This window comes from Pleuronectes platessa, chromosome 19 (assembly GCF_947347685.1).
Source record: "Pleuronectes platessa chromosome 19, fPlePla1.1, whole genome shotgun sequence".
Classification (NCBI taxonomy): Eukaryota; Metazoa; Chordata; class Actinopteri; order Pleuronectiformes; family Pleuronectidae; genus Pleuronectes; species Pleuronectes platessa.
Window position 1 is genome coordinate 1095309 of NC_070644.1, and position 23349 is coordinate 1118657.

Below are 23349 nucleotides of genomic sequence, written 5' to 3' on the forward strand. Positions count from 1 at the left end.
AAACAATAACCTGTTCTACTGTTGCAATAAACATTTGAACGTTTGTTGTCTGACTGAAATGGACCGACGCCTGCAAGCTAATTCAGGCAGCCAACTCGACCTGCCCTGATTCAATCATGTGACATACATCATGTGACATACCTCACTCTCCACAATCATCTATAAAACACACCCATCTTATTAGGGGGTCAGTATTGCTGTCAGTTGCTTAGACACCAAACAGTTAAATCTTCTACTGTTGCAATAAACTTGGTATAATCTATAATCTTCAAAAAAATCATTGCAGATGCTGAGTTTGTTAAAGGATGTTGCATAAAGATGAAAGCCTGAGGAATCCCACTTTGCCCCTTTCCTTTTTTCTTAATCTCTGTTTTTGATGCTGTTACAGATAAGATGTGATAAAAATAACAAATCTCACCTCCAGCCCAGTGACCAGAAGCAAGCTGCCATCCCTGTTGTAAAGGACATGTCCGGAAATGATGTCCAGGATCAACAGTTCACTCCAACAGTGGTGCAGTAACTTCATCTGATCACACACCTTTGAACAGAAAAATAACAAATATTGTTTGAATACTGTTTTTATCAGTGTCATCAAATATTTGAGCAGAACAGGAACACAATCTTATAAGATAATTATTCCTAGGAGTAATCCTCTATGTTTAAAATAAAATTTATATTTGGACTTGCTATTAGTCGGTTAGGCTGTAGACACAAGTTTAGACTCGTCTTCTGTCAGCTGTTTCTCAAAATGCATCCAGGATCGGCCACATTGCAAATCATAGGTGTTGTTTTACCCTTTATTGTTTAATACACATACTTTCAATATATGGTATTCATATGATTATTTAGTGTTGTCACTGACGTTTTACAGGCAACATCGGAAGTGTACATACAAATTACACCGGCGCGTTAGGTCTGGTGATATTTATGTATTTGATGTAATAGTGTAACCCAGGTATCAAATGATTTAAAAAGTAATCTAAAAATAATATAGTAATTTCCGGTGTGCAACTATAACCATCCGGTTTAAACAAGAGGGTCACTTCCTCTTTCCCGTCTATTATTGTGAGCATTGTGGAACAGCGTTCCGCAGCAAACATCAGCGACATATGTGCATGAAATGAATTAATGTGCATGAACTGAAATAATCTGCATGAACTGAATTAATGTGCATGAACTGAAATAATCTGCATGAACTGAAATAATGTAAATGAACTGAAATAATGTTACTGAACTGAAATTGTACAACTGAACTGAAAAATTAACTCTTGTCACGACCCAGCTCGCTATGAAAAAGGTGGTAACATAAAACCAGATGTTTTTGGTAAATTAAAGTTGTTTAGTTTATTTTTAAACGTGGTTTTAAGATTGAAGGACAATGCATGTAATATAAATTAACCTAAAAACAGGCAACAAGGTTCTATTTCAAATATGAAAACAAATATAACAAAAAGAACTCTCTTAAAAAGAACTATCTTAAGTAAACCAAAATGAAAAACAATACTCATTAACAACACGGTTTCAAATCAAAAGTCATAAATTCTCTAATAACACTTCTAGACTGACTCTCAGACCACATCAATTCTTAATTCAGACACGATCTCAGGAGCTAGTTTGGCGAGCTGTTCACACAGGACATACAGCTGCCCCGACTGACACAGCTTGGCCTAATTTATTCTGTCAGCCCAAAGTGCTTCATGCTGATTGGATGCTTGGGGAGGATGCCGCTCAATCAGGATCTCCGTCTTTGTCTCCACCACCGTCCAGGAAGAAGGAGGAGCATCTGGGGACTCCAAAGAATACAGAAACACACAGACAGTGTACAGCAGTAACAGTCTGAAGAAGTGATCCCAATTGACTTGAATTGAATTGGATTTGGTTGAAAAGTTGTTTAGTGTTTTGTTGACTTAAACACTTCACCCACCCCTCCATCAGCCTAGTGGTGAGTTGATAATTAGTGTATTTTTTCATTTTTCGGTGAACTATCCCTTTAAAGTAGCGGTTATTAAACATCTGTAGTAATGGTTTGTTAAGATTTAGAATCCATCACATTTGTAAAGAAAAGGCCATGGTTCTGTCCTTGGACCAATACTTCAACTTATATATGCTCCCTTTAGGCCACATCTTCAGAAAGCACCACATAAACGTCCATTGTTATGCAGACGACACCCAGCTGTACATATCTATGAATCCTAAAGAATCTTATCACTTACAGTGCCTTGCATAAGTATTCACCCCCTTTGGACTTTTCTACATTTTGTCATGGTATAACCACAGATTAAAATTTATTTCATCGTGAGTTTATGTAATGGACCAACACAAAATAGTGCATCATTTGGAAGTGGGGGGAAATATTACATGGATTTCACAATTATTTACAAATAAAAATCTGAAAAGTGTTGAGTGCATATGTATTCACCCCCTTTACTGTGAAACCCCTAACAAAGATCTGGTGCGACCAATTGCATTCACAAGTCACATTTGCAAGTCACATAATTAGTAAATAGGGTCCACCTGTCTGCAATTTAATCTCAGTATAAATACACCTGTTCTGTGACGGACTCAGAGTTTGTTGGAGATCATTACTGAACAAACAGCATCATGAAGACCAAGGAGCTCACCAAACAGGTCAGGGATAAAGTTGTGGAGAAATATGAAGCAGGGTTAGGTTATAAAAAAATATCCAGAGCTTTGAGCACCATAAAATCCATCATAAGAAAATGGAAAGAATATGGCACAACCGCAAACCTACCAAGAGGAGGCCGTCCACCCAAACTGAAGAGTCGGACAAGGAGAAAATTAATCAGAGAAGCAACCAGGAGGCCCATGGTTACTCTGGAGGAGTTGCAGAGATCCACAGCTGAGGTGGGAGAATCTGTCCACAGGACAACTATTAGTTGTCTACTCCACAAATCTGGCCTTTATGGAAGAGTGGCAAGAAGAAAGCCATTGTTGAAAGGGATCCATAAAAAATCCCGTTTGGAGTTTGCCAGAAGCCATGTGGGAGACACAGCAAACATTTGGAAGAAGGTGCTCTGGTCAGATGAGACCAAAATTGAACTTTTTGGCCTCAATGCAAAACGCTATGTGTGGCGAAAACCCAACACTGCCCATCACCCTGAGCAAACCATCCCAACAGTGAAACATGGTGGTGGTAGCATCATGCTGTGGGGATGCTTCTCTTCAGCAGGTACAGGGAAACTGGTCAGAATAGAGGGAAAGATGGATGGAGCCAAATACAGGGAAATCCTTGAAGAAAATCTGATGCAGTCTGCAAAAGACTTGAGACTGGGGCGGAGGTTCATCTTCCAGCAGGACAATGACCCTAAACATACAGCCAGAGCTACAAAGGAATGGTTTGGATTAAAGAATGTTAATGTCTTAAAATGGCCCAGTCAAAGCCCAGACCTCAATCCAATAGAGAATCTATGGCAAGACTTGAAGATTGCGGTTCACAGACGGTTTCCATCCAATCTGACTGAGTTTCATCTTTTTTGCCAAGAAGAATGGACAAACCTTTCCATCTCTAGATGTGCAAAGCTGGTAGAGACATACCCCAAAAGACTTGCAGCTGTAATTGCAGCGAAAGGGGGTTCTACCAAGTATTGACACAGGGGGGTGAATACTTATGCACCCAACAGATGTCAACTTTTTTGTTCTCATTATTGTTTGTTTCACAATAACATTTATTTTGCACCTCCAAAGTACTATGCATGTTTTGTTGATCAAACGGGAAAAAGTTTATTTAAGTCTATTTGAATTCAAGTTAGTAACAGTACATAATGGGAAAAAGTCCAAGGGGGTGAATACTTATGCAAGGCACTGTAGTTCAACTTCAGGAATGCCTCAAGAACATCAAGGCCTGGATGACCCAAAACTTCTTACTTCTAAATTCAGACAAAACTGAGGTCATGGTAATTGGCCCTAAACATCTCAGAGAAACACTGTCTGACCACTGTCACCTTGGATGGTATTAGTTTGGCACCGCTGTGAGGAACCTAGGAGTTATGTTTGACCACGACATGTCATTTGACCCACATATAAAACAGTATCTAGGACAGCTTACTCCCACCTGCGCAATATTATGAAAATTAGGAACATCCTGTCTCAGAGGCATGCTGAGAAAGAAGTCCATGTATGTTTTACCTCTAGACTGGATTAATTCTTTATTATCAGGATGTCCCAGTAATGTCGCCAGCTAGTACAAAATGCTGCTGCACAAGTGCTGACAGGAACTTGAAGAAGAGATCATAATAATCCTGTCTTCTCTGCATTGGCTCCCTGTAAAATTAAATATTAATACTAATAATATTAAAAGGTCCTGCTCCTCACATACAAAGCCCTTAACATAAAGCCCCTTCATATATCAAAGAGCTCATAACCCCATATTATGCAAATTAGTAGGGCAGATAACAGCAATTTTTCACTGAAATTGTGCAAAATGTGATACAAGCACCAAATGTTGCATGGTGGTTCCCAAGGGTCTACTTAACAAATCTGCCTGACGTGCCATTCAAAAATCCAAGATGGCGGCCATTTTTCAAGATGGACGCCAAATGCGTCTGCCGAAAATGGTTTCGCTCATAGAAATGCGTGTACTTGATGGGTTTCTATGATCTTGGTGTTGATTTCTATGTTTTCTTGCATGCTGATTCAAATTTTTCTACTTTAAAAAAACACAAGTGAATAACTTCACACTTTTTGGCTATTTAGATCAGTCTTTTTCTGCATTTTAGCTTGCCTGATTTATTATTTTTTTCATATGTGCATGATGGTAATTTCTAAATGTATAGAACAGTATTTATAATTAGTGCATAGGCTGTAGTAGTAGAGGAAGTACCTTTGTTTCATCAGTCAGCCACATCCTTCGGATGGACTCCTGGCACTGGTCCTCACTACTTACCTAACTCTCATCTATGGCTCCAGGAAGTTGCTAGTGCACGGCACGGCACGGCTCTGTACTTGAGGGAGTATGCCATGCTCCAAATGCAAAGTGCATGAAATCAACAAACCAGACCTGATTGATCAATGAAGCCATCTTTCTAAAGGAGAGATTGTCGGCAATACCATGGCACACTGGTGACAATTACTGCTGTGAAACTCAGCATGGGATTCAATGTCAGCTAAGGAGGAGTGCATCTCATACTTAGTGTCCCAAATGTTGCTAAACCTACCCTACGGACCTGTTAAGCAACCGCACCTGAATTGACAGGAGGTGCCAGCGCGTCAAAGCCGAGCCCAGGATATTGGGGTTTCAAAGTTATCTGGATGGTGTACAGATCGCACTGGACTTAAATGACATTGGATGAACGATCGGGCTAGGTGTATGGCAGACATGCATGAACCTAGTTGTATCCCATACAGGAAAGTGACCATGATACAGGTTGGTAAAAGGATAAACCCTCGGCCCTTGTCATCAGAATGGCTTCAAACACCAAATGTGAGACTGCATCATGGCAGACCAACTGGACCAAATGTTGCCTCTGTCAGACAGAGAAGAGTGAATGTCTAACATCTCCACTTGCAAATCCTGCCAGAAGGATAGAGGATGGATACAGCCTCTAAGGTGGGAATATTCCTCTGTTTCATGCAGTGAATGCGCTACCGATCAAGATGGACCCACGAAGGCTTGATGACGGCAGTGGGATAGAGGCAAGTCTGAGGAAAAATCAAGCACAGTACCATGATAGTTGCAGGCCTCTGTTCAGCAACACTAAGTTACAGAGGGGAGAAAAGAAAACGTCTCCTGCGACGGATGAGAACAGCAGCAGCGGCAGCAGCAAAATACCGCGGAGAATATCAGACCCCAAACGGATAGAATGTTTCATATATGAGGAGGAGGGAGATCTGGATGACTTTAGACAAGCTATGACCATGAAACTGAAACAGAGAGTCAACAAGTTTGCAAAGACTCTCAATGATGGAAAGCTGGTTTCCAATTGCCTTCTCTGAACTGGTAACATACATCTTTGAGAAAAAATCTGCAAGTGAGGGTTCAACTCCATCAGTCTCCCGACTTGCCGGCCTAAGTATGCTCTACAGGCAGAGGCTGGAGCAGCTTGGCATTGACGGTCCTGATGTTCATGCTACCCGAATGAAGGACCAGCTGCTTCAATACATCCCTGATCTACAAGCTGAACATCATGGACGTGATGTCCTACCGGCATTTAAGAAGGATGTAGGGTCAATTCTTGAACAAGCAAGCAAATATGGAGAAGCCGTTCATTTTGCAAAGGCTGCTGGGATGATAAGACGTGAAATGCAACTCAGCAACTGTCCAACAGAGGTTTCTGAAGATGACCTGCAGAAGCTGGAGAACTTTGTTGTGGTCATGTATGACAGATCAAGTGCAGCCACCGGTGTTGACGAGGCAAGGCTGAATCTCTTTACCCACAAGCAGAGGTCCTATGATGCGATCCCACCAACCAGTGCAGCCCTCATGGAACACGCAAAACGCGCTGCTTACCAGGCTGGTATCATATGGGGTCAAGCAACAGTAACCAATCCAGAAGTCGTTAGTCCTGCCGACTGAGGATTGAATCGGAAGGGAGACATATGGCAAATCAGTTGGACAAGGTTTCCACCTACTGCAGCCAGCTGTCAGGAACTGACCCAGTGTTCATGCAAGAAAGGCTGCAACCGGAGATGCAAATGCCTTCGTTCTGGGCTCGCCTGCACTGCACTCTGCAGCTGTGTATGTCAGCTGTAGTGATACATATACAGCAGTAAAACCTGGTGCCAGTGTGTTGGCCACTTTAATAGTTTGCTTTGGAAGGACGATTTTTACAGTATTAAGGGTTTTTATTATTAATTTCGATTTTGTTTCCGTCTGGAATAACATGATCCAAATGCTAAGTACCTTAATGCAAAATGTGTATATTTAATGTTTATATTGTGTAAATAAAGTATTAGGAGTATTATTTGATGTGTTAGGCTATGTTGTTATTTTATATTATAAGTATTCATTTGCTACCATTTACAGTATTATAGTGCTAGAAAAAGTAAAAAATGTTGATTCAGCATGCAAGAAAACATAGAAATCGACACCAAGATCATTCAAATCCAACAAGTACATGCATATCTTTGAGCAAAACCATTTTCCATCTTGAAAAATGGCCGCCATCTTGGATTTTTGAATGGCACGTCAGGCAGATTTGTTAAGTAGACCCTTGGGAACCACCATGCCAAATTTGGTGCTTGTATCACATTTTGCACAAATTTTCTATTATCTGCCCCACTAAACTAAAACTAAATAGATCACTTCGCTCCCAAAACACAGGCTCTCCTGTTGTTCCTAAAATCTGTAAGAGTAGAATGGGACAAAGAGCCTTCAGCTACCAGGCTCCTCTCCTGTGGAACCAGCTCCCACTCTGGTTTCCAGAGGCAGACACCATATCTACATTTAAGGTGAGACTGAAGATGTTACTTTTTGAGAAAGCCTATAGTTAGGGCTGGATCAGGTGAGCTTTCTGTCTCTCTAACCCCATATTTATTTATCACTAACTTTGTGTTTTTTCCATTCCATCTTCTCTCTCTCTCTCTTCCTCTCTCTCTCTTTCTTTCTCTCTCTCTTTCGCTTTGTCTCTCTCTCTGCATGTGTCTCTGACTTGATAAATCCGGTTCTGCCAGTAGTTGCATCCAGTTAATGAGTTTTTTCTCTCCAAAGAGCTTGCTCGTTGTGAGAACTGTTGCGTTTCTCTATAATTATAAAGGATCCAGTCGTATCACAATCTCCTTGCCAGAGCGGCGGGTTACCTTGTGGAACATCTTCATAGGTCTGATCCTCTGGATTTCCCTCACTAGACACTCAATGAGATCCCCTCGATACACCCAATTGACACTTACCCCTGTACTTAGGTTCAGTAGTTTGGGGCTGCTGTTGCTGTGCACAAATTTCTGAATATACACTGTTCATATTGTAAATATACCTTGTTGTGATGGAAAGTTTGTGTGTTTGTGTTCTACTCCTGCAGTCCAATACTGGTGGAACAATCTAAATTGTTGTAGGGGTAGCAAGTTGCAGAAAATGGCAACATCAATTAAGTTAAAAATATGTAACAAAGTGAAAATATCCAGAAATTCATACAACAATTCTGTTAATGCACTTTTCACCACTGGTAAATTAGAAAAATGTGGCACTACAAAGTTGGTCTATTGTGGGGCAACAAAAATACATGGACATAAACTAACATATATTATCAATACATATGAATTTATTAGCTTGAAAGGAAAATTAAAGCAGGATGATATGAGCGAAAAGTTTTTTTAATTATATTTGTGTGTATGTATATAATTGCAGAGACATAAGGTAGGACCCTACCTTGAGATGTTTAAAGAAGATGGAAGTGCGAGCCCACTCCACAATACAGACCACCATCTGGTCAGCCATGAGGCACATCAGGGTAAAAGTAGTGGGGTTCCTGTGTTTCCTCCAGCTAGCCATCTCCTGCTGAAGAGAAGTAGTGACCTTTTTCTGGAGTTGTAGCTGATCTAGATCACAGAGCAAAAACTCCATCACTAGCTGAGGCATCCTGGGACCTTGTGTAGAGCTTGAGTATAGATCGTCTGAGTCTGTGTGGATTCCTGCAGCAGAGCCCTGTGAACTTGTACAGTTCTCTGTGTGCTCTGGTCTGATTGTCCAGTTTGAAAAGGAGAAGCAATGATACTTTGTGCCACAAGGTGAGCTGGAGGGCAGAAGTGGTGGAGACATGTAGCTCATACAGTCATTCTGTGCTTTGGTCACCAGGGTGCTGTGAAGGACTGATTCTGGTTGTAGGCCACCAGTAAAGTTAGAGACACGATGGGATTTTGAGAAGATCAGAGGTGCTTTGCTCTCACTTCTGAATCCACAAGCTTGAATCAAAGCCTTTCTCTGCTTGAGGGCACGATCTTGCTTGTATATAGGGCCAAACTTGTTTCTGCCACCACGCATACGATCTGCTCGAACAGCTGTTGAGAAAAGTTGATTTGTTAAGGGTAATTCTTAATAGAAATAAAAAATTGCATTCAATTTGATTTGTAAAGATCATATTAATAAATCTGTCAAAATTCTGTCCTCTGAACTCTTGTGAACATTAAAGGACTATTAAAATACTTATCTGTTGTCTCTGGTGTATGGACTTTTTATATTTTGGGCATTTACCTTGTTTTTCTTTTGTATGGATTAGTGGTCTGCACTCTTAGTTTTCTGTTTCACGTTTTATAAAAAAAAATGTTTTTTGTGTCTAGTCTGCTTAACTTCTTGTCTCTCTCCTGTTTTCCTGTGTTTCACCTGTGTTCAATTATCCTTGCCTACAATGTTGTGTATTTCACACCTCCAGAGGCCTTCACTTCTATCTTCCCGCAATTAAACTATACTGAATGTAACCACCCCATATTCACAGTGACAGTAACCTTTATCGAGTGGAATAAAGTGATTTAACAAAAGGCTCACCAGCTTTGAGATGCTGTATCACAGATAGACATCTCATAACCCAAATCAATGTCATTACCAAAGAAACAAGAATAAACTCACAACAACTAGTCACATTTACTCATAAGACCACCTTTTCTGTGCCATGGACAGCTTAGCACCTACACACAAACAACAGCGCTTTCCATGGTTCTGAAATCAAGCGATAGTCACATGGATCTCGGCCAATCATTTTATTGCTTATGCTATTTTTCTATAGATACACAAAGCTTAAAAAGAGCAGGCAAAACGTACAACCTAATACAAAAATACAAGACCCCTTGTGGCGCTGGGCCCTGCTAGTAAAGATACATACAAATCCATCTTACCAAAGCTGTTCATCATTGAAGACAAAGTCCATTCACCTCTCTTACTTTTTAAAGAGTTCAATGACACAGTTGTACAATAAATCGGTGCAGTTCAGTTTCAAAAGTCGAGCCTGCCCAGTTTTATTTCTTGAATACGTTTTAATGCGCTTTAAAGCTGAAAATGTCAGCTTGACAGAGAAAGTAGATAGATACTGGGATGTCATTCAAATTGTCCTGCATCGATCTTTCTGCTGAAGGAAAGTGAGAATGTCAGAAGGGCTTTTTCCTTTAAAATCAGTCATGGTCATCACTTCTTTTTTAAGCCCGGGTCAAAGAGAGTTCCTTGGCTCTGAGTTAAGCTGGAGAAGACCGCATCTGGGTTTTTTTTCTCTATACGTCTGAAACTGCTGAGGGACTTGAGAAGTAAGGAGGGATCACAATTGTTTTTTACAGGTAGGCCAGCTAGAAGGCCCCGGCGTGTCACAAAAATACACCCAATATGGCAAACTCGAAACCTGATTGGTCAAAGAACAATCTAATCCTGACAATCACTGGGCCAAGCAGAGAAGGACTTACTGGCCCTGACAGCGCGCCTCTGCTGCCTCCCTTGTGACAAGCTTCGATGCTTGCATTTGGTTCCTCTCAGCCAAAACCCTGACTCCACCTACTCAATAGCCGAGTTTATATCTGCAACTGCACGTGGCCAACACTTGTACCTGCACTTTCTGGACTCCAGCTGTCTCCTGTCCTCCATCTCAGTTTCTCAGTTTCATTTGTTAGTGTGCTGATTTCCTGCCATAATACCATAAGACTGTATGTTTTTTTCATAATAATTTCATGTTCAGCAGCCAAGGTTCTGTGCCTGCATTTGGGTCATTTCAGCCAAACCGTTGACAGAATCACAAGTTGCCTCAAAGGGCTTAACAATCTATAAGTCTGTCATCCTCTGTCCTCAACCCTCAACTAGGGGAGAAAAAACCTCCACAAAACACAATTTTAACAGGGGATAAAATGCAGAAACTGCTGTTAGGTCACTAATTACTTCCATTGTGTTGGATTTGGCTGCAACACTGTTTATCTCTTAAACTCCAGAAGGGTTTTGTGGACTCAAACACTTCATCAGCATAGTGGTAGGTAGATGATTAGTGAATTTTCCTTTCTGGGTGAACCATCCCTTTAATGCACGATTTTCCAGATAACTAGATACTGTTTCACCAAGCCTAACTGGAATAATAACATCCATGAAAAACGTCTTTCTTACCTTCCAGTCGCATGCCAACTTGAAGACACTTTTGAAATCTGCAGAACGGACACCGTTTCCTCTGAGTTTTATCAATGCAGCATGCCTGGTTTACTGCACAGAAGTACTTCTTGTTGTTTTGGACCGTTCTTTTGAAAAAACCCTGCAAGTATTTATGAAAAAGAAGGATCTCTTTCAGCATTTTATAACCTTGACTTTTTTCCATAAACACAAGGTTCTTACTTTTGTCACATTCTATTTTTGTGTTAATATCTTTCATAAATTATGTTCAACTTAAATCTGATTTTGTTCACAGCAATTTTTAACCTCATATATACAAAACATGAAACCAGGTATTTATTTATTTTTCTAGTCATAGCACACCCTATACTAGTCTATTTTAAAAGTGAATATAGGTTCTCCTTGTTTTTCATACTATTTGAAATGTGGTTACTGGTGTTGATCCAGCCCCCAACTAATTCCAATACAGCAAACATTTGAGCCAAAAGGAAAAAAATACTTTTTTCATAGTTATTCATGTTTAAGATTAAATATATTAAAAGACTGATGCAAATACAGTCAGACTTTGAAAAGCAAGAACCAGGCAGGAAAATCCTTATAATAACAACTTGACAGGATAGAAAAAATATTAAATAAAGAAAATAAAAAATTGGACTGGAGCTTCTTAACTGAAATTCAGCATGAAAGCTGATCTGTCTAATCTGCATAATGTTAAGGAGGATCGTTAGGTCTGGACTGATCCTCGCTCTATGTCGCGAACAGTTATTGTTAAAAATAATTAATGAGTGTGTCGGCTATTGAGCCTTGTGCGTAAATGCGCACAGAAACTCTCTACCAAGACGTCGACACAGCTGCTCATGAAAGCGAAAGATATTTAAAAAATGTTTTTACTACCAACAATAATTTAGTCATTTCTGCCTAATCTATCATCCACTTAATGTCAAAAAGAGAAAACAATGCTCTAATTTAATTTTCTGGAGTGATATACATTTATGTTTTAAACGTTGAACTCTGCATATCCAGTTATTTTAACATAAAACATAAACTTGCAAACAACTTTTCCTAATTCATCATCCAGTTGCATCATGAAAAATGTAATCTACCTTGCAGCTTTCGCAGGTCAGCAGACCGTAGTGATATCCAGAGACTGTATCTCCACAGATTGGACAATGCTCTTCTAAATGGACAAAATGTCTAAATTCCATTCTGGAAAACTCTGAAAAGAATGGAACATTAGTCTAGTGACAAAAATTTGAATAAACTGAAGCGCTGAGTGTTGAGTGTGATCTGAGCAACACTGGCCTCTTAAACCTTCGTAGGAGGGGCGCTCTCCATGGTGGTGGGGTCTGACCGAAGGGTTGTACCATGAAGCAAGCTTAAGGGGTAACTTTGTGTTGTCAGGTGTAACTTTATGATTAACGATTGACCAGATAAGCTGCCATGGCAATTTGTCAACTTGAAACTGCTTCAAGCAGGATATGTTCATGATTAACTTGATATAACTCTATATAAGCACCGCCCTATTTGCACACCACTGGAACAACATTTTTCTTGATTTTTTTGGGCATAAACCTTGCCAAAGGTGTGTCTTTTTGTGACATTTTAAAATATCCTCTGTTCCTATAATGTGGCTATTTTAAACAGTGTAAACACAAATTTCCCCATTGATAGATAGATAGATGGATACTTTATTAATCCCGTGGGAAATTTAGGAAACCCTAAGCTGCTGTAGGTCTAGAATGTCTGGGGAAACATTACACATGTAGATTTTCCTTTCTCTTCTCCCTCATAATTTATGACTTTAATATCTCATCAATACATGTTACTGACTTGATTTCTTTCCAGCAGTCCTTGTTCTTTATCGTTTGCATATCCAGTACTGCAGCTGCTGCCACACGATGGACCATGATGGTAGATCGCGAATCAGAGATCAGTGAACTCCAAAGAGTGTAAAATACGATATGGGGGCAGCTGTGACTCAGGATCCAAGGCTTCTCCAGTCTGCAGTTTGCCCCTAACGGCTGTGTGTGATAGAAAAAGTGTGGCATGTAGGTTTGCTGTATGAAGGTATGTGAATGAGTGAATGTAGCTTGTACTGTAAAGCCGTCTAGGTGGTTAATGAGACTAGAAAATGATATATAAATGCAGTTCATATACCATTATCATTTTGTGATATAATCTGAATTTTTTTGTATTGGTTCACTTCCCATTAAATAAATATATGAATAAATAAAACAATTGTTTTTGTGTTCACTTCCTACCTGAAGTCTGGAAGCCATGTCACCAAATGTAAACCCGTTTATAAGGGACCTCTTTGAGAAAAAAATCTTAGTGTTGCAGAAAGTATATGTATCATATAATTTTCCATTCAATTCAGTTTTACTTTAATTATATAGTGCCAAAATATGACACACTATCTTATCATCATTTACATTGTTTGGTTGAGACCTTACAAAGAGATTTCTCATAGAGAAACTCCACAGTTCCCACAATTAGAAAGCACTTTGGCAACTGTTTTTTATTTCAAGAAAAACCCTCATTAACTTTGAAGAAACCTCTAGCAGAACAAGACTTAATGTGAGCGGCCATCTGCCTCGACCGGTTGGGATTAACAGAGAAAAATGGAGGAGAGAGAAGAGGTGGGTAGACAAAAGCAAGAGAGGAGATAGAGGGAAGGGAGGACCAGGAAAAGATGTGTTAATGTAAAAAATTAATTAAAGATGACATTTACAGATGTAATGATGTTAATAATGATATCAGCGATAGATAACTGCTCAGTGCATGATAGGAGTTCCCCCGGCAGTCTAAACCTATAGCAGCATAACTAAGTAATGGTTCAAACCTATTCCTAAAAACTGAAACAATTATTGTCGGGGACTTCAATATTCATGTTGATAATAATAATGATAGCCTTAGCATTGCATTTATTTCAGTAATAGACTCAATTGGTTCCTCTCAGTGTGTACGCCATCCTACTCATTGTTGTAACCACCCACTTGACCTTGTATTATCATACGGTGTCAAAATTGAACATCTAATAGTACTTCCTCCTTATCCGATACTATCAGACCATAATTTAATAACCTTTGATTTTTCCTTACCAGAATATATACCATTAATAAAAAACTCCTTTTCTGGATGTCTACCTCATAGTGCTGTAGCTAAATTTAAGGACATAATTCCAATTACATTTAAACCCTAATAATCCGTCGACATAGCCAACGAATTCTTTGAAAAACCTAGCTCCACTGAGATTGATCATGCCGTTGTTAGCTCTGTAAGGTCATTATGATTAACATTTGACTCAATAGCACCTCTAAAAAAGAAATGGGTTAAACATAGTAGATCAGCTTCGTGGTATAATTCCAGGACACATGAATTCAAACAAGTGTCAAGAAAACTGGAAAGGAAGTGGCGCTGTAACAACTGTGTTGAAAATCTCCTAGCCGGGAAAGATAGTGTTAAAGCAAATAAGAAGGCCCTCCACAAAGCAAGAGCTGTCTACTACTCCACATTATTAGAAGACAATAAAATCAACCCCAGGTTTCTCTTCAGCACAGAAGCCAGGCTTGATAGAGAGACACCTCCGTCGAAGCCAGTATTTCTATCTTTATAGACTTCTTCAATCATTACATTCTAACTATTAGAAATAAAATCAACCATTTCCTTCCCTCAGTTGACACTAATACACCATCAAGAACAGAAATCTCAGAAACTTATTTTGAAGAAAAAAAAGATGTCCCTATCGATTTTTTTAGATGTAGACCAATCGTAGTGCCGGGGCTGCCCTTTAGGGGGTGCTAGTCAGTTATTTTCCACGCCCATTCCAAAAAAATCATCTGAATATCTTCAAGGGGGGGCTGTTGATACACACATGTAGTTTGAGGGAGGTTGAACCTTGAACACCAAAGAAATAGCGATTTCGTGTGTCATGGTGAGCTGATGAACTTTGATGCCACGCCATTAATAATCTGCATGATGGAAAGTCGCAGTAATCTTATGCCTACATTATCAATGTCTTGAGACCCATTTGACACAGTTTGACATGGTTTCGCAAAGTGGATGAGGAGAAATACATCCAAGTGTAAGACGCACCAAAAACAAGACAAGCCATTTTGTCACGCCCATTTCCAAATACTCCAGAATACGTAAATTTTCACCACTTTCTAATTTACTGCAAACTTTTAAAACTTTTTGAGCATGTTGAAGCCCTCAAAAAGCCCATTTACTACGCTCAGAATAATCCTTACAATTGCAATAGGGCCTCCCACCGGAGGTGCTCGGGCCCTAAAAACATTGAATGTGAAGGGGTGTCCAAACTTTTGACTGGTACTGTATATACAGTATATGACTTATTTAATTTATTGTTCCAGTAACAGAGCTGCTTGTCATATTTTTTTTAATCAGCTAAGTGTGAAATTCCACTGCAAAAATGGATGGAGTAAAAAATGTAGCTGATGGATGGAGACATTTGAACCAATAAGAAAACAGTTTTAACATGTTTAAGTTTCACTGTGGCAAACTGGCACCATCACATGAATTTAACCGTAGCTCAACAATATTTTTTGTGAATATCAACGACATTGTGAACATTTTATTCCATACCCACTGTAAAATGTAAGAGATTAGCTATCACATTTCGGCAGATGCAGGTGAAAATTATAGTCCTTAACACTGCTAAGTGAAGCTCAAATACATACAATGTGTTTAAAATTTAATTAAAAACCTCAAGTTTAGTCTTGCTCCGGCTTGAAGCGGTGTGACCTCACCAATCTGACCAAAAATTAAATTCAACATGTTTGTCACAGTTTAATAAAACTTCCTTATAATACAAAGGCATCTGATGCGGTTTTGTTCATTCCATAGTGAATAAAATCTATTTGAGGCAAAAATCTAACTTAAAACTTTTCAAAAATAACTGTCACTTAAACTTCATGCATGCAGACTAACAGACATAATCAAAAGAGAATTGCAGACATCATATTAGTTTGATATTAAATGTTTCTGCAGAACTGATTGGAAGTTAAGACCACGGCTGACAAATTACATGTGTAGCTTATCACAGAGCCAGCTCATATACAGAGAATGTTACGTAGGTATGAGCTGTGTTTTTCTTTCCTCCAAACATGTCAGAACTGCCTATTGCATTGGTTACAATTCTGAAAACATTGTCAGAACACTGAAATGACTAATACATTAATCAAACAGAAATATAAAGGACGGAATCCATGTTTTTATGAATGGATAATATTGCAGACACTTGTGGCAAAAAAAGGAAAATTGTACTTTCTTGTAAACATCTGTCTTATGTAACAAATGGAGTGAACAAAGAAAATAAAAAAATAAAACACCAGTCATTGGTGCTGCTTTGTACAATACTGTATTACCATAAAGAAAAAGGGCCACTAAAACACACACATGAAGTGAAATTAAGATTAATACCTCAATAAATACATGACTAGATTCTGAGATAGTTTTTTAACAATAGTACTTAAGGTCAAGATGGACTTTTATGCTGATATGTAACAGTCAGCTTTAGCTCATCACAGATGTTTTTTCGAACAAATTAAAAGCCTGCCAAATAATGGAGATGATTCAGCAACTGAGAGGTCTTACATTGAAACCTCTGGAGTGTTAATGTTTTGTTTAGATTCACTGACTATAGCTTAAAAACTATTTAAAAAAAACTGGGGTTAAATTCGAGAAACAATGTCTTGTGCAACTTCTTAATAGAAAAAGTCTATATTCTCAGTTACCAGAAGCACCAGGAGAAGCAGAGAGGACAGATGTGAAAATAGACTCCTTCAACTTAAATGATAAACATATAAAAAAGCTGCAGGTTGAAGAGACATATAAATGAAGCTTATGATCCACCAATACTATTATACAGTGCGTGTTGTGGGATAACACTGACTGTGAACAAGTGAGAATGAAGTCTGGTTCAGAGCTAGCACTTGTCCCGTCAGTCTCATTTGAAATAAGTTGTGGTGGTCCTGAGTGGGTAGTGGTCTTCACATGTCAAATGGGTTAAAAAAATTATATTTCTAAAATGATTCTTGCTCATTCAGATCACAAGGAAGTTTACAAAGGTTTCGACCAAACTGAAACAAAGATCTGCCACATTTTTCTTATCTAACCGCTTCAATCGAATAAGAACAGCACTTTTGCTTGATCACGTATGAGGTGTTGTCTTTTTAACACTGTTCTTAGAAAAGTAACAAAAAATGGGGAGGAATGTATATATATGGTTAACAGAACTTTCGTGCTACTTTGTTGCTGACTGAATTGTGTCAAAGGCACAGTCCATCAGTAACTGTCAAGAACAAAATGTGATCATGTTGTTCGGTAAAGAAAAGGATGGCAATTAAAAAAAATAAGTATTCACAGCTGTGAAGGGTTGTCCTCTATTGAAACATCAATTAGACTGATTAAACCAGAATTCAAAGTTCCCTACATAGTTACATCTAGTACTCTTATTACAAGTTTGAAAAGAGAGATTGAGAGATCTATGTAGCTAGGTCACAGTTCTTCTGCTGGTATACAAATTGGACATAGATGACTGTGTGAAGGACATTGTGTGAACATTTTAAGGAGGGTGTTAAAGTTAAAACAGAGTGTTCCATAAAATACTTTTTTTTTTTTTTTTTAAATGTTCAAATGTTAAAACAATCAAATGAATTCAAAGTAATGTATTGGGTAAAAAGTATTGTTTTGTCAACTGCAAAAATCTTAGGTATTGAATTATCACTGATATGGAAACATTTTCAGCAACAACAGTAGACAATACATTAAACATGGTTCACAGAATCCTACTAACAGTGCAGTGTAACCTGTGTCCTGGTTTCTTACTTTTAAACACTAACAGTGGTTCTAAATCCAGCCAACGTTGCCGGCTAATGTAGAGACTGAAAAGGAGTGGTTTACATAGTATCTGTGGAAACAGGGAGCACACTGAAATTTCCAAACACAAAGTGCACTCACAGCTACACAAGTATATCACAGAAACATCTAAAGAACAAGATCCATTACCTACAAAGAAGATCAGTACAAGCATGAAAAAAATCCCACAAAGATTCCTTTTATATTTCCAATAGATGAGCTGGGATGCGTCACCCTCCTGAATGCAGCAGGTTACCCTCGACTAAGGAAGGCTAACATGCTATCTGATTTGAGAATCAGTCCATTTTGGACAGTAAAGGCCAGACAGGTGCCATCCAGCACGGCAAAGTATCCTTGGATCTTCAAGAGGGCTGTGGTATTTTGTATTACATGGGACCAGCAATTCATCATTCTTTTTAGAAAAATGTATTTTAAAATCATTTAAGATTCTCAATTTCAATATCCTTCTGCAAAAACGTCCAATGGACCATTTTAAAATCCATCTCATCAATGTTGTATATAGATGTCTCAGGCACACCTCCAGAGCCCCTCAATGCTCTCCTCGTATCTTTGTGTTTCAGTTTCCTTCATTTCAAAGCACAACTAATACAGAAAAAACACGTCCCAGAAATTATCTTTTTTTTCCCCTGTCTTTTTAGTACAGTTGTTTTGGACAGTTTGGATGTAACTGTTTCCTGTAGGTAGTTCAGTAGTTGTGTACAGGTCTCACTTGCTGTCATCGGGAGGCGAGAGTGGTAATCGGTTGTTAGGCCTCAGAGCTCAGAGAGGTCCTTGTTGGACTGGGAGGGAGGCGAGCTGCTGCACTGTGCTCTGTGCGGAAACTGTAATCATACTGACAGAGGGAGAGATGTATATTATTGTTAACATTAAACAACAAAAATCTGGCTTTTCTACTCTGTATTTCATGTGATTCACAAAAATACAGTGAATCAAACTAAAAAACCCACTGACCTCTGGTGGACACATTGTGGAACCACATTCTTCAACACAAACCAGTGGAGCATCTTATTTTCATATAAAAAAAAAATACATCTTACACAAGTTAGAGGATAATTCCTGCTTAATCGCTTTTATGTCTTTATAGAAATACAAAAATTAAGTCCTGCTACTGCTACAACAAAGTCCAAGGAGCAATGCTTGATTATTTGACTTTCTAAATTACTGATCTGATCGTCCGACTGCTCCTGTACTTGGCATATTCCCACATCTATGGAATCCCATTGGTGACAACAGGGTTATCACGATAAATAGAAATGGTTGACAAGCGTGAATTCTGCTTAAATATTATGAGAACTGTAACCTGTACCTGACTACATCTTTCTACTCACCTCTTTCTCGATCTCAGTCAGGGACTTAATCGTGAAGTTCATCAGATCCACCTGCTGCAGCTGGACATAAACAGGGTGGTTGATAAGTTATAAGTATGCTCAACCACTGACTGATTATTTCTTTTCCTCGTATTCCTCTGTTACATTAAACTAAATTCAGCAGTGCAGCAGTGTTAAACCTAAGACTCAACTCAATTAAGTTAAGGTAACTTACATCAGACGAGGCACAGGCAAACTTCTCAGATATCATGAAAGGCACTCCATCCATTGCTTAAAAAAGACAGTTCAAATAGAAACTGTTACATAAATGTATCTTCTGCAGCAAAACCACAGAAATAACAGTGAAAACATACATTCATTAAAGTGAAAAACAATAATGCAATTGTGGATCTGGATGGATATAGAGTGCCACTATAGGAACTCAAATTCAGACTTTCCCAATAACATGAAAATTCACTCACTATCTACTCACCACTAAGTCGATGGAGGGCTGGATGAAGTGTTTGAGCACACAAAACACTTTAGGAGTTTCAGAGGTAGACAGCGCTGCAGCCTAATCCACTACAATTAAAGTAAATGGTGAGCTATTCTTCAAAAACATAAAATGCCTCCATACAGCTCTCTGGTGTCATCCTAGTGTCCGTAAGCCCCTACATTCAAATTTAACTCGAAACGGCATCATTGACACCCTGTTTCTAGCCTAAAAGTCTACTTTCATCCTCCCCCACAGCTACATTTGTGTGTGAATCATAAAAACATGGGGTAAATGACCTAGTTTCGAGTGTAATTTTAAAGGCTGGGCTTATGGATACTTGGATGACAATGCAGGAGCATAATGGAAGCATTTGATTCATTTTTTTCTGTTCTTTCTTTACATATAAAGGAAGTGGTGACCATTTACTTCAATTGTATTAAAGCGGACTGCAACGCTGTTTACCCCTCAAACTCCAAAAGTGTTTTGCGGACTCACACACTTTCCCCCACCACTCCATCGGCATAGTGGTGAGTAGATGAATTGATTTTCATTTTTGGTTGAACTATCCCTTTAAGTGACACAAGGCAATGCCAATATTTTTCCTAATGAATTGAAATGGAATTTTTGAATTGAAAATACGTTTTGCACATAGTAGTAACACAACCAACACACAACACTTACACATCATAAGACATTTTTTGAATGTGCTCTGTTACATGTGACATATATTGCACTTATGTCTGTCCTAGGAGAGGGATCCCTCACTTATGACTCCCTGAGGTTTATATGTTTTTTCTCACCCCTAAGGACAGAGGATGTTGGACCTTGCAGCCTCCAACCCGTTGAGGTAAACTACAAATTGTGAATATAAGCTACACAAATAAAATCTGATTTGATTTTGACAAAGTGACAAAACTGTGTTTATTAAGGTTCATTGGAAGATTAAAACTTTCATTTTGGGAAGAGAATGTTGAGAAGAAGACAGAAGTTATTCTTGCTGACCTGAGATAGCATACAGGCTAGAGTTCTGGTGCTCATAATCTGGTCTGGTCGTGTTCTTCCCTCTGAAGCTAGCCGGTAGGGTCATGGAAATATGCCTTGGGACAAAAAAAAGATTATTAAACATATGGCTACTTCAATGGATAACTAGAAATACAGATACTGCCAAACAGGGCAGTTTCTGTCAAAATAAATCATTTTTAGATGTATATAAGGTCACTGTGACATTAACCTTTCACCACTGAGATGTAATTAGTTCAGCTTTGAGACCAAGTGATAACTGATCAAAAGTCTAAGAGATTCCATGAAGGCGCTCTTGAAATATCAAAACATCCAAGAGGCCCAAAGAAAATTTGTGAGGCCACTGTGAACTTGCCCTATGACCAATGATAACAAAGATCTTATCAGTTCATTTGTGAGTCGAAGTCTCCCTCAAGGCGCTATGGAGATATGCATTCATGGAGCAAAACTTTGCTTGAACGATGACAAAAAAATTCATATCTGGTCAGCCTTTGGACAACAACATTACGCATTACAACATATCAGAAATATTCAACCCCCCAAAGATTTTAAGGATTTATCAATTACAGTTTTTTCAAAGAGCAAGATTCTGCTTCGGATGACTTCTTTATGAGTTTATTGATACATAAAATCAACACAGAAAATGCATGATGTAGTATTTGTGTGTAACAGTATATTTTGTTAAGATAGCCATGTCACAGTTATTCAACCCCTATATAATAGTGTTGTTTTTAAAGCTGTCTGACAGTTTTTATGGCCTAAAGTGGAGTTGAAACGTAATTAAGCCTTTCGGAACTCTATAATGATCCTTCAATTGCTTCAGCTGTGATGCATATATAAACTCCACCCATTAAGGGTATTCAAGGTGAGTTGCAACCATGGAAAAGACAAAGGAGCTTCCACAAAAGCTGAGAGAGGAGTTATTTCATCAAACCTGAAGGGCTTTGGGTATAAGAAGATTTCCCAAAAATGTATATTCCAAGAGACACAATTGGGAGCATTATAAGGAAGTTTAAAACGTATGGAGCAGCTTTAAACCTGCCTGGCCGTGGAAGAAAGCCCAACATTTCATCAAGGGCCCTCCGCAACTTAGTCAGACAAACTAAGAGAAACCCTGTGTGACTGCAAGACACCTACAGGATGACTTGATGAAGGCTGGTACAAGTGCTTCAGTGGCAACTATAAGACGTGCACTGAATAAACAAGGACTTCATGGCCGGACTCCAAGACACACTCAGCTCTTGACCACAAGGAACATCAAAAGTCGACTAGAATATGCCAGGAGGAATTTGGATAAGACAACTGAGTTTTGGGTGACAGTTCTATGGACTGATGAAACCAAACTGGAACTATTTGGACATATCGACCAGCTGTATGTCTGGCATGTGAAAGGCCAGGCTAATGACCATAAGAATACCATCCCCAAGGTTAAGCCTGATGGTGGGTCATTGATGATGTTGGGCTGTTTTTTTGCGGCAGGAACTGGCAATCTTGATGGTGTAGCTGGCATCATGTATTCTCAGGCATACCAGGCCATTTTTAGGAGGAATGTGATGCCTTCTGTTGACAAATTAAACCTTGGTGATCATTGGACTTTCGAGAAAGACAATGGTCCAAAGCTCACCTCCAAGTCAAGCAAAGCTTGGTTGAGAAAAAGATCTTGGAACGTCCTGGAGTGGCTTTCTCAGTAACCAGATTTAAATCTGATTGAAAATCCTTGGTTGGATTTAAAGAAGGCAATTGTAGCACAGAAGCCATCAAACATCACTGAGCTAGAGGCGTTTGCACGTGAAAAATGGGCAAAGATTCTGATCGAGAGGTGTAAGAAGCTTGTCCGCATTTACCGAAAACGTTGGTTAGAAGTTATTAAAGCTAGAGGATGCGCCACAAAGTACTGAAGCTGGGGGTTGAATAATACTGAACATGCACATGTGTTAAAAGAGTTAAATTTTTCATTTGAACTTTAAAGTTAAGTCAACTTCTGTTGGGGGTAGAATATTTCTGATTGCAACTGTAAGTGCCGCAAAGCAGCATCAATTCTCGGGCCGGACGCACATTTCCCCGCGCCGGTAAGCCTGCGATTCTGCCTATTCTGCTACTTTGTAATGTCATAGCTGAGATGTTGTTGTATGCTCCGGTCAATGTAGGGGTTCGGGGGTAAATGATGATGTCTTCACAAGTGACAGACCTACGCAAGCATAAAGTTGGATATCTTTTTTTAAGTTTTCAAATTTCACATATTAAACACATATAAACCATATCCCTTCCCAACTTTAAACCCAAGTGCCATGCCTGAGGGAATATCAAATTCTTGGAGTGGTATGTCTGGTTTAGTGTCATTACAAACACATACACAAGAAAATAATAGAAAAACATTAAATTAGAGAATAATTATTTCATACAAAGTATAATACTAGCAGAGGTCAACTGAGGGACAGATGATGAACAAAACAAAACCCAAAACAAACAAACTTTAAATGAAGAAACATTTCATATTTATTAACAATAGTAATAGCAGCATTACCTTTATAATAATACCAAAGGAATATGACAAGGGAGTGCATTTTCCTGGTATACTGAAAGGTCACCACACCCTTTGGAACTTA

At 38.9% G+C, this 23349-nt stretch overlaps 2 protein-coding genes across 3 annotated transcripts in view; both read right to left on the reverse strand.

Annotated features, from left to right (window-relative positions):
• LOC128462374 (nuclear receptor subfamily 5 group A member 2) overlaps window positions 1-15654 on the reverse strand; it is a 34285-nt gene extending 18631 nt beyond the window's left edge. The window contains exons 1-4 of the mRNA XM_053447771.1: window positions 12124-15654; window positions 11021-11162; window positions 8321-8949; window positions 419-538 (exon numbers count right to left, since the gene is read on the reverse strand). Of these exons, the coding sequence (XP_053303746.1) occupies window positions 419-538; window positions 8321-8949; window positions 11021-11162; window positions 12124-12225 (993 nt within the window). The 5' untranslated portion in view covers window positions 12226-15654. The remainder of the gene's footprint in view (window positions 1-418; window positions 539-8320; window positions 8950-11020; window positions 11163-12123) is intronic.
• A 150-nt stretch (window positions 15655-15804) lies between these two features.
• The window catches only part of LOC128462375 (multivesicular body subunit 12B), a 31243-nt gene continuing 23698 nt past the window's right edge, over window positions 15805-23349 (reverse strand). The window contains exons 7-11 of one of the 2 annotated variants that reach the window (XM_053447772.1): window positions 20726-20820; window positions 19463-19518; window positions 19249-19308; window positions 18872-18924; window positions 15805-18752 (exon numbers count right to left, since the gene is read on the reverse strand). In XM_053447772.1, coding sequence (XP_053303747.1) covers window positions 18680-18752; window positions 18872-18924; window positions 19249-19308; window positions 19463-19518; window positions 20726-20820 — 337 coding nt within the window. In that variant the 3' untranslated portion in view covers window positions 15805-18679. The remainder of the gene's footprint in view (window positions 18753-18871; window positions 18925-19248; window positions 19309-19462; window positions 19519-20725; window positions 20821-23349) is intronic. The other variant, XM_053447773.1, reaches the window with a different exon arrangement.